General features: G+C 63.7%; 1 protein-coding gene and 1 long non-coding RNA gene across 2 annotated transcripts; one reads left to right on the top strand and one right to left on the bottom strand.

Moving 5' to 3' along the window:
- The first annotated feature begins 465 nt into the window (after positions 1–465).
- Positions 466–4236, top strand: LOC310887210. The gene is made up of 2 exons (XR_014575693.1): positions 466–590; positions 4114–4236. It is a non-coding gene; the product is annotated as an uncharacterized lncRNA (long non-coding RNA).
- A 3542-nt stretch (positions 4237–7778) lies between these two features.
- On the bottom strand, positions 7779–12387 carry ELF3 (E74 like ETS transcription factor 3). Its single transcript, XM_083812903.1, has 9 exons — positions 12256–12387; positions 11474–11642; positions 10675–10896; positions 10372–10458; positions 10159–10278; positions 9890–9979; positions 9231–9347; positions 8880–9075; positions 7779–8756 (listed from the first exon to the last, which is right to left on the bottom strand). Exons 2-9 carry the CDS (start codon positions 11634–11636, stop codon positions 8636–8638), a joined length of 1116 nt encoding a protein of 371 aa, XP_083669029.1. The 5' UTR covers positions 11637–11642; positions 12256–12387; the 3' UTR covers positions 7779–8635.
- Between the last annotated feature and the right edge of the window lie 4698 nt (positions 12388–17085).

Raw genomic sequence — 17085 nt, forward strand, 5'->3', positions numbered from 1 at the left:
GAGGGTGCTCAAGGAGAGGGGAGCACACAGACAACCCCTCTCCATGAGCCCGTCTCTTCTCCTGCTGTGTCCCAAACTGAGCCACATCCCCAGAGCCTGGGGTGGCCCAGGAGTGGGGTCTCCCATGGGAAACCCCCCCTTTCACTCAGCACCCAGCACCCTGTTGGGGTGGGGAGGGTGAAGGGCTGCAAAGTCAGTGCCTGTCCACCCCTGCAGACCCTATCCTGACCATCCCGGCCACCAGCAGAGGCTGACTCAGGACCAGACACCTTCTGTCCATCCCAGTGGACCCCATGCCCGCTCTGACCCTGCTCCCTTTGACGAGGGCAGCACCTGGGGAAGGACCCAGCAGGAGCCTGGTGCCCAGCGGGGCGAGGTCTGGTGTCCACTGGGTACACTGGGGATCTATACAGAAGGGAATTGGGACACCCAGCAGCTCTGCCCCCTGGAAGCTGGTGAAGATCTGCCAGGCTCTGGCCGTGCTGCACCTTTTTGCTGTGCCATGCTGCTCGTGGACCAGCGCTCGGAGCCTCCAGCACAGATTTTGTCCTTGGTGTGGGTGCAGGGTGCCCTGGAGGGGCATGGCACAGGTGAGTGCAGAGCCCACCTGGGGCAGCGCAGCTCCAGGGTCTCATCCTGCAGGTCCTAGCCCCCAAACCCTCATCTCCCCTGCAAGCTCAGCAGCACGTCCCCAAGGCTTGGGCCAGTGCCACCTCCAGCCTGCTGGCCCTGAAGCTGCGTCGTGTCTGGTGGCCAGGGCTGAGGTGGCTCCCTCAACGTGTGCTCTGAAACCCGTCTGGTTTCAGAAAGCCCTGGAGCGATGAGATCCTCTTGTAGGACCCACCCTTTGCCCGAAAACAGGCTCAGGTCTGGACTTGCTCGCCTACAGTCCTGAAAGCAGAAACCAGAGGAGCGCCCGCTGCCTGGGGAGCCCGCAGATCCCACCGGGGTTGCCACCACCGTGACCCCACCGTGACGGCACCGGGGCCAGCTGGGTACATCCCTGCTGGGACTGGGCACAAGAAAGCACCACGGCCACCCGAACATGCTGGCAGGAGGGGTCACCCTGCCCCGTTGTGTGCCCTGCCACCTTGGGGACCCAAATTCCCCGGAGGGGGAAAACCTCTGCAAGGGGATTTGCCCCCACAAGCAAGCTCAAAGTGAAGGGGCGCCGTAGAGGTTTGGTGTTGGGATGACCGGGACTGAACCCACAGCTCGTCTCAGCCATCACCCTGCGTCACCCCAGCCTTTGGAGGCCGAGGGAGCTCTGCCACCCCCATCCCAGCAGACCTTTGCCTTGGGGCTCGGCTGCTGCCGGCGCACGCCAGGAGCTTGAGGTGTGCCGCACTTGGCAGGGCACCGCCGGCCCCGACCCCGAGGCACGGACACACTGGAGCTGGGAATTTCTCATGTTGGTGGCCCAGCCACTGACTTGGGGGCCAGCAGGCAAATAGGACACCCCACTGGGCACTTCATTGTACGTCTGCCATCCTTCTGCAGCCCCCTGAGCCCTCCCAGAAGCAGCCATGGGGGGGTGGTGGGTGACATCCCCTTCCATCACCTGTCCTGACTGCCCTGGCCCGCTGCAGCTGACAGTTTCCACGTCCACCCTGGGGACCCTTGCACCATCGCTGGCCACCAGCTGCCCCCAAGCCACATCTGGCTGGTGGTGAGGAGCTGGTGCTGGAGTCCAGAGCTCCCCAGATCAGTTTTGGGGTCTCCCAGAGAGATATTGCGCTCTTCTTCCAGGCACGGTGGCCAAGACAAAACGCTCAGCAAATCATCCCCTGCTTGGCTTCTGTAGGCACCCAAGAATATGGCATTGCACTGGGGCAGCCAGCTTCTGCCCCCCCAGTCATCTTCTGCCCCCCACTCCCATCTTCTCTCCCTCTCCAACATCTCGTTCCCCTCCTCCTTCCCCTCTAACTGCACGTGGTCGGGGCGCAGGGAGCGGGGACAGCAGAAAGGCAAGGCCAGGTTGGGAGAAGAGGGGCTCAATGACCAGCGCCTTGCTGAACGGGGGCCCAGGACACAGCCAAAATGGTTTGGTGGGCTCAAAAACCTTAATTTGCTACCTGGGTTCTCACCTGAAAGCTTAGAGGGTGAGCATGAGGCCAGGGTAGGGAGATGAGCAACAAGTGGAGGAGATCAGGGTTAGTGGGGACCTCTCCATGATATTAATCTGTGCAAGGTGGAGGAAGGAAAATAGGGGCTGGGAGCTGCAGCCCACGAGTTACCGCAGCTCCATCCCCCAAAACCCACAGCTGAAGAGGCTGCAAGTGTCCCCGTCCGAGCCCCTGGAGGACTTGAGCCTTTCGGTGTTGCTTGGGCGCAGTCGGCTCAGCAGGAAAGGGGGAGAAGAGCTGGAGGTGTGGGAGAAAGCAGGAAACCTCAGCAGGCGCTCATCGTGTCGAAGTGAAATGCACGTGAGATGGGAATCGAGCTGCAGCAGCCCTGGGACAAGGCTTTTGTGTGTGCCAGCCTGGTGCCAGAGCCCGGCCGGGGCCGCGGGTCCCTGGGCTGCCCGGTGACCCCGCATGCGGGCTGGTGCCACGCCAGGCTCCGCTCGGTGCTTGGTGGATAACAAAGGGTAGAGCTGGCCGGGAAACAAGAATGCGGTGAAAATCTTGTTTTGCTACACAATGGAACAGAACTGAGGTTTTTGGTGGCAGTGGTGGAGGGAGGGGAAGGCAGGAAAATAGGGGACATCGACCCAAAAAGGGCCACCAATGGGGCCGCCAAGCTAAGGGCTGAGCATCCGTCCCCGCCTGGGGACTCTGGGACACGGCATTTTCTGCAGGAGGAGACGTGTCTGAGCAGGGAAGGGAGCTGGGGAGGGTGCAGGGGTGCAGCTTTGCCAGTCCTGGGTGGAAGCACGTCCCACGTCTGTGCCCGAGGAGCATGGTCCAGGCCCTGTGGCCAGCCGGAGCCACTCGTATGCGGCACGGCTGAGCCGTGGAGCAGCGAGCAGGGCACAGGACAGAGCACAGGACAGACCCCCAGGAGCTTGGGCTGGGGGCAAGGGACGGGTGGGATGGAGCAGCTTGGCAGCAGCGCGGGGCACAGCAAAAAAATAAAGGGGGAAGGTGGGCACGGGCTGACGGAGACGAGCCGGCTGCCTCTGGTTCCAGGCAGCCACCGCTGCGGCTTCCCCGTTCCGACAGCGGGAACAGCCGCCCTCTTGTTTAACAACCAAACAGCCCAGGGTTTTAACAGACCAGTTACCATCAGCGGGCAGCTCTCCTGGGTGAGCCAGACACCCCCGGGGCAGCCGCTGCTGGAGGCGGTTAGCAGGAGGAAGCGTCGGGCTGCGAGGCAGGGGGGGAGCGTTGTGCGGGCACCCCGGTGACGGTGGCAGCCCCGGGCAGAGGGACGCAGCCCCGGGGACCTGCCCAGCCCCAAGCTGCCAGCTCAATCCCAATACCGGGCTGGGTTCGCTCCTGCCATGGCACAGCCCCCCGCAGCACGTCCCCCCAGCCCCTACAGAACCCACATCCCCTGGGCAATAAATATCTTTTCCCTCCGTGTCACCCTAAGCAAGTGGTTTTTTTTCTATTAAAAAAAATATATATATAACTATTCGATGTCCTTACACTGTGTTCCCCCTCCTGCCCCCAGCACAGCCCCTAAAGCTGCACCCATGAGACCCCTCCCAGGACCGCAACACAGCCCCACACCCCTTTGCTCCCCCCATACTTCTCCACGCATGTTTATGCCAGCTGAGCTTTTCACCCAGCCCACTGCCAGAAGAGCCCCCCAGGCAGCTGGGCAGCCCAAACTGCGACATGCTTTTGCCCTCTGGCAATTTTCTCGGGGAAGTCTGGGTGCTCCGGAGCCTGGTTCTGCCCGTGCCAAACTGTGCACAGCTCCTCCAGGTACGACCCGTCCTGGAAGCTGGGAGGTTTTTGCCTGGGTTGAATGAAGCAAGCCCGGGGCTGGTCGGGGACTGGGGAGGGCAGCGCTGGGTGAAATCCAGCAGGAAGAGTGTTTCTTATCACAGCTGGACAGGTCCAGCTGCAATAAATGTCTCTCACGGGTTTCCAAGGTTTTTTCCCCTGCGTGTTTCCAGCAGGACCAAGCCCAGTGATTTACGCACCTTTTTTCTTTCTGCAGGCTTTGTTCCCAGGGTCTGAAGGGCTGAGTTCTCCCGGACCAGGACCCCAGGGAGAAACACACCAAAGAAACATCCCACCAATGAAACGTCCCACCAAATAAATGCTTTCCCTGCAGAAAGAAGACATTTGGGGCCAGCCTTTTGGGCCAGGTGCCACCCTGGGCCATGGACCTGGGCCAGTCTCCGTCCCTGCACTACTGGGGGCTCCCTGGCACGTTGCAGTGGGAAGGCAGACGGGACCCCACAGCCCCCCCGTTGCTCCCAGCATGGTTTCAATCCTCTCCTCCCCATGTGCTGAGCAAGGGCCAGGAAGGTGAGAGAGGATGAAAGCAAGTGAAGGCTGCGGGGAGCGTGGTGGAGGGGCAGCGGGAGGCAGGGTTAAGGTCCCCAGGGGTCTGTCCCAGCCTCCCACAGGCTGTCCCTGTCCCCACCACGTTCCCCCCGGCCCTGATCCGTTCTGCAGATGGCCACGGTCCGGCTGGGCTGGAAAATCAGGTCGTGCTACTGCTCTCGGGGCCGCTTCATGGGCCGGTGCACGGGATGTGGGACGAAACCTCTGCCCTCTCCCCATTCCTCTGCCCCTGCGCTTGCCACCTTTCAGCCACAGCGGCCTGCTTTGGGGACACCAGGCCAGGCAAGAGCTGGCCAGGGCTAACCGCCCTCCTTTTCCCCAGCTGGGATTTGGGGTCAGCACTGGCCCCTGCGCCCCTCTGGGGAGCTCTCAGGGCACAGAAAACCCATTTTAATGCATGAACATGAAGGGTGATTAAGGTATTTCCGTGGAAAACGGGTGCCAGAACCATGTTCAGCTCGGGACCACCTGGTGGGCAGGGTCCCCGGGCAGCCCTCAGTGTCGGTGAGGTGGCAAAGCTTCCTCTCCATTTTCTGCCAGGGCTCGCCACAGCCACGGGATCTGGGCACCTCCAGGGAGATTAAGAAAACAAATAAATCATCTCTTTTTGGTGCCAGGGCGCCGGGAGGCTCCGCGGGGTTGGCTCAGCGCAGGTGTGGAGGTCACCGGGGAGGTCACCGTGAGTGTGTGTGCACGCGCGTGTGTGTGGCTTTGCACACCCTGCTCCCGGCCCCCCCCGCCTCTTCTGCTCACACCAGCCTCACGGGAGGCTGCAGGACCTGGTCCCCAGCCCCTACCCGCACTCCCCTGCCTCCACGTCCTCGTTCCCTGCTCTGGCACGGGGAAGGTGCAGCCAGGGGGGAGGACATAGACCCCCGGCCTCCACCCTGAGCCTCCTGGCCAGCGGTGGCAGCAGTGGGGACGCCGGGGGCACGGCGAGGCAATGGGGTTCCTGCTGCTGCCAGAGCTGGTTAAACATTGTCCCGGGCTCGTTAGGTAACCCAAACCGCAGCGGGGAAGAAATGAAACTGCTTGTGCAAACACGGCGCGCTTGGCAGGGCAGCAGGCTGCGTGACAAAGTGCTGCGCGCTCCCTGCCAGCCTGCTGGGGTTATCTATTGACGGAGAGCAAACACCTCGCCCACAGCCCCAAACCCTGAGCGAGGGATGGCAGCCAGCGGCAAGGACAACTCCTGCCTGACCTGGCCCCTCTGCGGGCACCAGCCCGGTCCCTTCCCGAGCGCGGTGCTTGAGTGGGCACCCCGAGCATCTCGGCACGGTCCCCGCTGCTTGCAGCAGCCCCGGGAGGTCAGGGATGGGCTGCAGCACCCTCCGCTCGCCGGAGCCAGCAGACTCCAGCCGGGAAAACCTGTTCACAGGGGAGGTTACGCAAGGAGTGTGACAGGGCTCTGGCTGCAGCCCAGACCCGGGGCTGGCTCGCAGCTCACACCCAGGGGCCGGGACCTCTCCGCGCACCGCCGGGGAGGCCTGATGGCCACATCTCAGCCGGGAGCAGCGCAGGTGCAGGGAAGGGATGGAGGGCTGGCCTAGGGTGGTGTCATCCTCAGGATTTTTTTGTGAGTTCAGGTTCCCCCGTGTGAGGTGCCTTGCTGGACCACAAGGGTGCACGTGGCACGGTATGGCATGGCACGGCATGGCACAGCATGGCACGGCATGGCACTACATGGCACAGCACAGCATGGTATAGCAAGGTGTAGCATGGAACAGCATGGTGTGGCACAGCACAGCATGGCATGGCACGGCAAAAAATGGCACGGCATGGCACAACATGGCATGGCATGGCATGGCACAGCACAACATGGCATGGCACGGCACATCAGCAGGAGCCAGGTGTCTCAGCAAGGCAAATCCCCCTGTAAGCAGTGGCTGACCAACCCTCAGAAGAGGTTGGACCTGGCCCAAGGGCCCCTCCTGCCCTCAGCACAGCCTCCTGCTGGAGCTCTGGGCCCCTGCCACATCTCCAGGAGGACACTGGGGGGTCCTTGGAGGGCTGCAGGCAGAGAATTGGGGTGCCAGGGCTATGGCCATCAGGGGGTTGGAAGAGAAAAGGGCCGCGCTCTTGCAAGTGTCGGGCGATTTTTAACTGAGCCGCACCTCTGGCAGGAAGGAGGGCAGGCAGGGAACAAAAGCTTTGTCCCCCTGCCAAAAAGGCTTCTCTGAGGCTTTGCAGGGCAGCCTTACCACCTAAAGCATCCCAAAACCTACCCTCACCCCTGCTGCTGGGCTGGCCCCATCCCTACAGCCTCCCTACCCCGTAACCTTTCCGCAGGTTGCGGCGCTGCTTCTGCCTGGGCATCCCAAACCTGGTCAAGCTCCAAGCTTGGCGTAGGGTTCCCAGGTAAAACCCGGAGCGTGAACAGGAGCTGGGCACCCCCATCCTCTGCATGCCCTCGTTCAGGAGGGTCCTGTACACCAGCAAGGTGGCAACGAGCCCTGTGGTGCCCAGCGGGCTTCAGAAAGCTTTGCCACGAAGCATACCCACGGGGAGCGAGGCATGGACCGCTCTTTGCCAAGCTCGTAGTGGAAACATCCCGAGATGCCCGGCTTCCAGCCCACCGTGCTCCCTTCTGGCTGCCCCACAGGCACAGCCCGGGGGTTGGGGACTCCCCCAGAGCCCCTGGGCCCCCTCCCTGCCTCCCCACGGCCGGGGCTGCAGGGGAAGTTTGGTGTTGGCACTGCGCACGTGTGGGCTCCCCGCTGCCAAGCCCGCTCCTGAAGATTTGGTCCCCTTGCAAAGCCCCCCAGATAGCCAGACTGGAAGACGAGCAAGCCTTAAAAGAATAAAATAAGATAAAATTGCCGTGCTTTCTGCCTGCCTCAACCACCAGCCTGGCTGGGGACCTAATTATGGAGGATGCTGAGGGACCTTTTACCAGTGACCGGTGCACGGGGGGCCTGTGGAGCCAGGATTTTGCCTCCCACCACCCTGCAGCTGACTGAGCTCTGCACTCCATAAAAGCCGTCCTGCAAAGGCGAACGCCGGGGCTAAATTTCTGGGGTGGGTCCTCAGAAGGGAACGAGGCCGAGGAGCTGGTGTAAGGTGCCCCTGCCCCGCTGGCTTGGGGACACGGCCTCCAGCTCTCGCTGTCAGCATGGGGACAGACAGAGCCCAGGAGGATCCTGCCACCCCGTGCCATGGTGGCCAGCGAGTCAGGATCAGTGGGCTAGTGAGTCCAGGCCACGGCAAGCAAGAGGGATGGCGGCAGAAGGGGATCAGCAAGGGGACATCGCATGCAACATGCATCCGGCCCCCGTTATGCCTCGAGGAAAAGCAAGGACAAGGAGACGGAGCTACAAAAACCCAGACAAACAATTTATTCCTTTTATGCTCCCGAGCTCAAAAGGAGGAATCCAGTCACCCCCGGTGGGCTGGCATCCCCCTCCTGCTGCGGGGCACAGAGCCAGTCTGTGCTCCCGGGACGTGGCCTCAGGCCAGCTGAGCATCACCGCCTGCACAAGGACAGGGAGCACGCTGCCACGCGGGAACATATTCCTCGTGAAAAAATAAATCTGTACATTCACTCCGTGCCGCATTTTTTTTTTTTTTTACATAAATTAGAAGCCACCCTTGGGGGAAACGGCCTGTTCCTAGGTACAGGCAGCTGGGCTGGTGACACGGACAGGACCTGGTGCCCCGAGCGTCCCCTCTGCGGGCTCTGCGGGGTCAGGAGGAGCTCTCTGCATTGCTCCCGTCGTCTCCTGGCAGGCGCTGCCGCTGCTGCAGAGGGGCCCCGCTCGCCCCACGGAGGGCAGCCAGGACAGCGGCGCCTTCACGGCACGAGCAGCGGTGGGGTGGCTCCCGTCCGATCGGCGACGAGGCGCTGGGTGACAGCAGGACACCCACTCGGTGCCACCTCAGACTTTTTTTTTTTTTTTTTCCCCCTTTTCTCCTGTCCAGGCTTTCAAACAGCCAAAGTCGCCGCCTCTCCGAGTCGGAGGTACAAATCCAGCGAGGGAAATAATGGTTTACAATAACCTACTGGAGCCAAAATATTAGCTTTAAACACCTCGGTGCCAGCGGTCGCCAGCACACGCGAGCGTGTTGGAGTTTCACAGGCTGCGTGGGGCAGCAGCTGCCAAATTTTCCTGCCAGGAGCCAGGCTCGGGACTGGCCCGGGGGGGCTCCACGGGCCCCCGTGTCCGGGGCTCCTACAGCTCCTTGTTCCTGTTGAGCACCTCCTCCTCCTTCCAGCCGCTGGAGTTCTTCCCAAACTTGTACACCAGCCGGCGCCCATCGACCCTCTCCAGGATTTCACGTTTGTAGTAATACCTGGGGGGGGGGGGGATAAGTGTTGGGGTCAGGGCTCTGGGTGCAGCCCCGCTGGGTGCGGGGGCCAAGGCTGAGTCCTGGGGGGGAGCAGGACCCCCGTCGGGGCCGGGGGGGGGCACTCACCGCATGGCCCGGCTCAGCTTCTCGTAGGTCATGCTGCTGTTCTTCTTCTTCTGGCCCCAGAGCTGGGCCACCGCCTCGGAGCGCAGGAACTTGAAGACGCCCTCCCGCCGGTCCTCCCACTTCATCAGCCCCTCGTTCAGCTCCGGGTGGATCAGGATGTCCCGGATGAACTCCCACAGGTGGGTGCCTCTCGGGGCTGCAAGGGGAGATCGAGCCGTCAGGGCACGGAAACTCCTGCCCGCGGCTCTGCCCAGCCTCCTGCCAGCGGACACGGTCCTTCCCCAAATTCCCCCCCCCCCAAGGACCAGGCTGGGGCAGGCATTCCCCCTGGGAGGCCGGAGGTTTACGTACAGTGCTTGCTCTTCCGGCCCTCCAGGCAGTCTCTGTTCTCCTTGCTGAGCTTTCGGGGCCGTCCCCGTTTCCTCTTGCCGTGTTTGCCGTCCCCTTTCTTGCTCCCAGCAAAGCCGTCTGCGCGCACCGACAAGGGGATGGATGTGTTATCCCACCTGCGGGGCCTGCCGGCGTGCAGCCCCCCTCCCCGGGCACAGAGACGTCTCCCTCGGGAGCAGGGGAGAGCTGGCTGGGGGTGTCAGGGGCTGTGCCCTCTTTTCAAGCCCAGGCACCAGGGAACCATCCCCTGGAGAGCGGCGTCTGCCCCTTCCCTCCCACATCATCCCCCCCCCTCGACACAGGGGAGCCTCCGTTCTTAGGGCAGCACGCCGCTCCTTCCCCAAACCCCGCTGCCTCCCTGCACCCCCAGTGTCCCCAGTCCCGCCGCCAGCTGGGCTCGACGCTTCCAGCGCCCAGCACCTCCGGCTGCAGCCCTCACCCCGCTGCCATCGCCTGCCCCTTCCTACCCGTCTGCAGCTCAATGGGGAGAATAGCGCCCAGGGCACGCAAAAAAAAAAAAAAAAAAAAATCCCACAGTGCAGATGGGTGTTCAGGGCTTGTCCCTAAATGGCTGGCACAAGCTCTGCCCTCCCGGCCCCGGGGGGATGCCCGCAGCTCACCGTCAGGGAAGAGTTTCGCTTCCACGGGGTCGAGGTCGAGGTCGCTTCCACCGGAGTCCTGGGAGTTGGGGCTGTGGGACATGGCAGGCCCTGGGGGGGGGCAAAGGGACGGGGCTCAGACCTCGAGCGATTTGCGCCCGGAGGCGTTTCCCATTGTTTTTCCCCCCACCAGGCCCCCGGGGTCAGCCAGGTACCGGCCCCAAACCCGCCCGTGGTTCCCGCTGCTCTCCTAGCCCCGTGGGAGCTCTCAGCCGGGTGAAACCACTGACCTGAGACATCGGAGCTGCCTGGGGACATGGCGTCGGGCGAGCAGGTGATGTCTGTGAAGAGGAAAGGGTTTGTGGGCTTCAGGTCCTCCAGGGAATCCTTGGCACAGGGGTTTGCCAGCTCTGGAAGGGGCAGAGAAGGGGAGAAGGGGTTAGCCCTGCCCGCGCCCGCATGCGGCCCCTGGGGGGTAGCCGTGGCCGAGGCCCCTCTCGTACCCAGGTGGCCGGTGTCCAGGAAGGTCTCTTGGGAATTCGCATCCTCTTTTTCCAGCAAGTCAATGATCCAAGTCAGCTCGTCAGAGGCTGCAGGGGTGAGGGGACTGCGATTAGTGACCCTATTTCGGCACGGTGGGGAACGGCGCCTGCCAGGAGCTGAGCCCAGCCCTCCCCGCACACCGCTCCGTGCCCCTGCGCCACCCTGAGCAGCTCCGGGGGTCCTGGGCTGGTGGAGGGGGGGGGTCTCAGCCTTGCTCTCGGAGCTGCCAGGCCTGGGGACAAAGGGGACCTCGGGACACTCACTGATCTCATGCAGGCGGTCGTAGAGCTCGTCCCCCAGGGGCCCGAAGATGTGGCGCATCTGGTCCCGGCTGCAGTGGCAGAGCGTGTGGCCGTCCATGTTGCAGCAGGAGAAGTCGATGATGCTGGCGTCGTATTTGTTCTTTTCCACATGGTAGCTGATCCACTCCAGCACCTGCACCTTGGTCCAGAAGTATGGGAGCTCACTGAACCACTCTGGCGTTTCTGCAAGGGACGGAGAGCGGGGCTCAGGGCTGGGCAGCGAGCGGCTGGGTACGTGGGCTGGTCCCGTGGGGCACAGCGGGTCCTGAGCTGTGTTACGGGGCTGGGGTTATGGGGCTGGGGTTATAGGGCTGGGATTATGAGCCTGAGGTTATAGGGCTGGGGTTATGGGGTTCGGATTATGGGGATGGGGTTATGGAGTTTGGATTATGGGGCTGGGGTTATGGTGTTCGGATTATGGGGTTCAGATTATGGGGTTTGGATTATGGGGCTGGGGTTATGGTGTTCGGATTATGGGGTTCAGATTATGGGGTTTGGATTATGGGGCTGGGGTTATGGGGTTTGGATTATGGAGCTGGGGTTATAGGGTTCGGATTATGGGCCTGGCACCTTGTGCCACCCGGCGCATCCTCCGGCAGCCTCCCAGCCATCACCCCCCTGGGGAAACTGAGGCATGGTGCAAACCATCGACCTGCCCCCATGGGACCGTGGGTGCTCTTCCAAGGCAGCTGCACTGCCTCACTTCTCCCCTGCATGGGGGCTCCCCCCTGCAGCCCACCACCACTTCGCCCCCACCCACCTGTGGTGTCTACGGGGGGCAGGCTCGGGGGGAAGCTCAGCCCCAGGCTGCCGTCGTCCCCAGGGTGTCCCAGCACATCCAGGGCCAGCTGCGACTCTTCCTGCTGGTACATGGTGCTGTTGTACTTGGACAAAATGTTGCTGATCTCGCAAGATCCTGCCATCAAGCTCTGTGCCGAGAGACCACAGTGAGCCCCGGCCCTCAACCCGCAGCACCCGCGGGAGCCCCGGGACCGGGCTGGGTGAGGCTGAGCTCTCCCTGCCTCCGTCTGCTGCCGCCTCTCGGGTCACCTTTGCCGAAACGCCCGCCCGGTGGCCTGAATCCCTGCCACCCCAGGGCAGGGGACAAGGTGGCAGCCCCTTCCCCAGCCCTGCCAGCCCCTCTCGCAGCAAGGGGGCTGTCGGTCCCACAGCACGGCGCGGCACGGCCCCTGCGGGACCCTCGGCCACCAAACGCGCCCCCAGCCCCGCGGGTGGGCGCATCCCCTGCCCCCTGCCCACGGGCAGGGCCGCCAGCAGCTCCAAAAAGCACATCCCGGTGACTTGGCAGCCCGTGGTAGAAAAGCCAAATCTTGCTGGTCGCTGGGCAAAGCCCAGGGGGTGGAGGGGGGCCCCTCTCTGGCCCCCCAAAAGGGCCGGTGGCTGCGCTGGGGCAGCGGGCGCGCGGCGAGCGAGGACCAACCGAGCACATCCCCGGCGGGAGCGAAGATGCAGAGGGAAGGGAGCAAAGCTGGGGGGACGTCGCCGTCGGGGAGCAGGTCCCGAAGGAAAAAGCTTTGGTACCTTCTGCGATGGCACTCGCGGGGCGGCAGCTAATCCAGGGGGGAGGCGAGGGGAGCCCTGCCCGGCCGCTAACCACGGCTGCGGGCCCGGCCAGGCTGTGCCGATGGGCAGATCCTGCCCACGTCTCCTCTTTTATAGCACGGGCGGCGTAACGCGATCTGGAGGCCCGAGGGGAATTCCAGGCTGAAACGTTCATGCTCCCAGATCCAGGTGATTTGCATAATATGAACCACCGGGTCCCAGCCCAGCGCTGCCTTGCCGGGAAATCTGGGTTGGCCAGTTTAATCATTGTCAGAGCCCTTGCCCTGCCGGTGCCCAGAGTTTCACCCGCGCCGGCCTCGCGGGGTGTTTTCTTCGCCGCCGTTTGCCCGGCTCGTGGTTGTTTGCTCGCAGCAGCAGGTTCGCTCGGCTCCCACTGCCAAGAAAACATGCCCAGGAGGGCCGGAGCAGCCCCAGGGGCTGCGCATCCATCCCGGGGGCTCTTTCAGGGGGAAAGTGGCCGGGAAGGCTGCCCCGGGTGCCCCCCGGCGATGCGGATTTCCCTTCACCGAGCCCTGCTCCAAGGGGCAGCGTGGTGCTCGTGGCAGGGGGGCTCTTGCAGGGGTCCCCAGCTGCATTCGGAGCCCTGCCCGGGTCACCCACCCTGCGGGCACTGTCCCCAGGACCACGCGTGGCAGAGCTGTGAGCATCTGTCCGTGCAGGGACGGAGCAGAGGCAGGGCAGGTGCCCAAGCGTCGCTGCTCGCCGTGTTGCGATGGGACATTTTTTTGCCTAGGGGTGGCTGGGGCAGGCTGCAGAGCTGTGCCAGACCATCCCCGGCCATTTCACAAGCACCACTGCACGGGCACACACGTATGCACGCAGGGCCACACGCCAAGGGGTAAAGCAGGGCTGGGGGAATGCGTCTGGGGAATTGTTTTCCACTGCCCCTCTCTGGCTTTTGGGCAGGATTTGGTACCCTGTCTGGGTCTGTTCGTGCTGGTTTTTAAGCTCTGTGCTAGCAGAGGGAGACCTGGACCCATCCAGGCCAAGAGCCCAGCACCCATTTACCCAGCGCTGCCGCTTTGCTGAGCCAGCCACATCCAGGGGCTGGAGCAATCCCCCCGGCACTGGGTGACCACAGCCGACCCCAGCATCACCTCTAGGTCCTGGTCACTTCACACCAGTGCTTGGCACCAAACCAGCTGGTGTGGCTTGGTGCCGACCGACCGGTGCATCCGACGTGGATGCTGTGCCTCGGCCCCATCCCTGCGGTCACGTCACCCCGCGCTGCGGGGCCGTGCTGTGGCCCCGGGGGCCAGCCTGCGCTCCGGGAGGCACCGGGCTGTGCGAGCTGATCACCTGCCCCAGCTTCATTCCTGCATGGCACCGTCATGAGTGCTGGGTGCTGCCAGGCCCTTTTGTTTCCCGGGCACAGCATCCTGCAGCGTGCGGGGACGTCCCCACGCCGGGGAGCAGCCCCTGCCGGCTCCATCCTTTGATAAGCCGGGACCACTGGGCGATACGCCGGTGCTGGGCACACGCAGAGCCTGAAACCCTGCGTGCTGTGACCCCGCAGTGCCCGGGGATCCCGCTGCCAGGCTGGGTTCCAGCGCTGTGGTTAGAAACCTGCCCCTGGGGGAGCTTTTTCCACCCACTCTCAAAAGGCAGCAGCCCCTGGAGCGGGGTCACGGCGGGTCTGCGGTGCCCCGAGCCGGGGGGAGAAGGGGCAGGCACGGAGCACCGGGAGCCCCCGGGAGCTCTGCACAGATGGGGGCGGTTTGGGGGGGACCGGGCTGAGCATCCTCCTCCCCGGGGCTCCCCACAGAGCCAGGTGCTGCAGTCAGCCCGGGTGATGCCGCTGGTTGGAGAGGTGCAGCCGGTGCAGCAAGCGGGTGGGACACCAGGCAGGAGGGGGGGGGTGCCACTGGTGCCACCAGCCCTGCTGGGGGGAGAACCCAGACCCACGGTACCCTCCCAGCTGTGGCCCCGCAGATCCCATCACCCTGGCAGCAGCAGCACGGGTGTATGCAGGCCACGGGGCTTGAGCAGCTCTGGGCACCCTCCTGAGACCCAGCCAGGACCAGAGCAGCACCCTGTGCCCCCAGCCCGCTGCCCCCCCCGTCCCCCACGCTGCTTCAGGCCTCGTGGAAAGCGCTCAGCACCGCCTCAGCCCCCCAATTCCAGGGTAGCTGTAATGTCACACCCCCCCCCCCCCCCCCCAGTGCAGCCCCCCCCAGAGCTGGCACCGCTCTCGGGACGAGATCTGTGTCGGGCCACCCATGGCAGGGAGGGACCCCACCTCCCACGGGGTGCCCCAGGCAGGGTGGGTGCAGGATGGGTGCCAGGAGGGATTGCTCCCGGGTTGGTGGGTGCAGGCACAGCCCAGCACCAGCATCTCCCAGCACACAGCTGCTCCATCCGACCAGTCTAACCAGTGCCACTGGGAAAGAGAAAGTGGAGGCTGCTGGGGCTGAGGTGCTGCCCTGCAGATTTCGGGGTGCAGCTCACAGCCCCCTCTCCCTGCTCTGAGGGGGGTTGGCTGCCCAATGGGCTGTGGGGGTGCAGCTTGGTGCCACCATCCGTCACCTCCACGGGCACCGCGGGCTGGTGCTGGGGTCACCTCCTGCCCTGTGCCACCCCCAGGCCTTGCCTTTGTCCCCATGCCCTAAGGGACACGGGCACAGCTTGGGGACAGGATCCCAGTTTAGGGACACAATCCCAATTTGAGGACATGATCCCAGTTTGGGGACAGGATTCCGTTTTGGGGACACGATCCCAGCTCCAGGGACACAATCCATCTCCATCCCCTCCCTGCAGTCACTTCTCCTTCCCACCTCCCAGAGCAACCCCTGACCCCCCAGAAGGGTCCCCCAAATTCACCCCCCAACCCCCCCTTTGCCTGCAGCCCCCTCCCCAGCCCCCTCAGCCCCCGGGACCAGGGGAGGACCCCGCTGACCCCGGCCCCAGCAGCGCCGCCGCTCCCCGCGGTCCCGCAGCCGGGGCTGCCACCTGCCGGCTGTCCCCAAAGCCACCCGCTCCTGGGGACACCGGGCTCGGGGAGGGGGCCCTCGACAGCCAGGCTGGGTCACAGGGGTCCTGCCGCGGCTGCCCGGTGTCCTCAGAGGCTTGGGGTTGGGGTAGGTGAGGTGGAAGGGATGCGCAGAGCTCACCAAGTCCCCCTGCGCACTGCGGGGCTAAGAGAAGCTGAAGCAGATTATCAGTGCCGCCAGGCACAGGACATCAACCACCGTGCTGGGAAGCCTGCTCCAGCACCTCACCACCCTCACCGTAAAGAATTTTTTCCTAGTGTCACGTCTGAACCCCCCCCGTGCAGCTCGGTGCCAGCATCGGTCCTGGGGAGGAGAGCACCGAGGGCCTCCAGCCCAGACCCCCCCAGCACACCAAGCCTCTCCTCCCAGGACACACCTTCCAGCTTCTACCAGCTTTGTAGTAAATAATAATCCCCTTAACATCCCCTTTACATTGTGCACACCTGCCAGGGCGCGCTGCTGGCTGGTGCTGAGCACCCCCAGGTCCCTCCTGCTGAGCTGTGCCTGCGTCCAACATCGCCCCCCCCCCCCCCCCGGGTGCAGCACCCAATGGCCTTTTCCTTTGGCGAATTTCATGCTAGATCCTCCTGCAAAGCTTCTTGTCCCTCCAGAGCTTTGTCCCCAGGACATCCCCCTGTCCCCCAGGTCCCCCAGAGCATGGGACGGGGCAGGACCACGGGGACCATCACAGGCTGGAGGCACCCAAGGCACTGCCCTACAGCAGAGCCCATAGCCATGGGGACATCCCTGTGTGATGGCGCTTGGTGACACCTTGTCCTGCCTGCCTGGGGACCCTGCAGCAGGACAACGAGGTGCTCCCACCCTCCTCCTCCTCCTCACCAGGGGCAGAGCCAGCCCGGCCAGGGCTGTGCTTCCTCCACCTTCAGGTCCTGGGGGAGAACCCAGGGAGCCCCACGGCACCCGCGCTGTCCCCCTGAGCACTCAGTGCCCCTGAGGACGCAGGTCGCCTTCCCGCAGCTGGGCAGGACCAGAAGGGCCCCAGCAGCACCCCTGCACCCCGTGTGCCCTGCGTCCATCAGCCCAGTCAGCTCCCAGCTCTGCTCGTCCCCTGGGAGGCTTCGCCCGGTCATTTCAGTACACTTTATTCGTGAAGACAAAAAGGCAAGGAACGATCACATCCACTGGAAAAAAAAAAAAAAAAACAAACATGTACATCGTGAGACCGAAATAACTTACACTATTTACAGGAACACATCGAGGTATAAAATATATACACACGCCTTGTCCTCCGACAAACCCAGACCGCAGGGCTGGGCTGCACAACCCAGCAGAGAGAAAAAAAGAAAAATAAAAGAAGCCTTCACTAGAGCTGGCCTCTGTAGAACAGCTCCGAGCAAGAAAAGGCACCTGCTGCTTGTGACTTGTGCAGCGGGAAGGGGCGATGGAGCAGGCGCAGGGCTGGGAGCCAGGGCTGTCCCCCTCCTGGCGCAGGTCCCAGGGCAGAGCTGTCCCAGGGGGAGACGGGGACGAGCCCCCAGGGCAGGAGGAAGGCGCAGGGCAATGGGTTTTCTAGGAACAAGGCCTGGGAGGGGGGTGTCAGTGCTGTGCTGGGCTCCCTCCTGCTTACAGCTGGAGCAGCACGGGGGGGTTGGGGCTGGGGGGACCCCTTCCCTGCTCCCCACAAAGGGAGAAGGGGGCTCGGGGGGGGGCATGGTGCCTGCAGGATGGAGCAAAGCAGCAGCGACAAGGCGAGTGACACGTGCTCCGTGGGATCGTACCTGGACCCCATCCCAGTGTGGGACGGGGAAAGGGGGGCACTGGGAGGACACTCTGGGGG

The sequence above is a fragment of the Anser anser genome (assembly GCF_964211835.1).
Source record: "Anser anser genome assembly, chromosome: 27".
NCBI lineage: Eukaryota > Metazoa > Chordata > Aves > Anseriformes > Anatidae > Anser > Anser anser.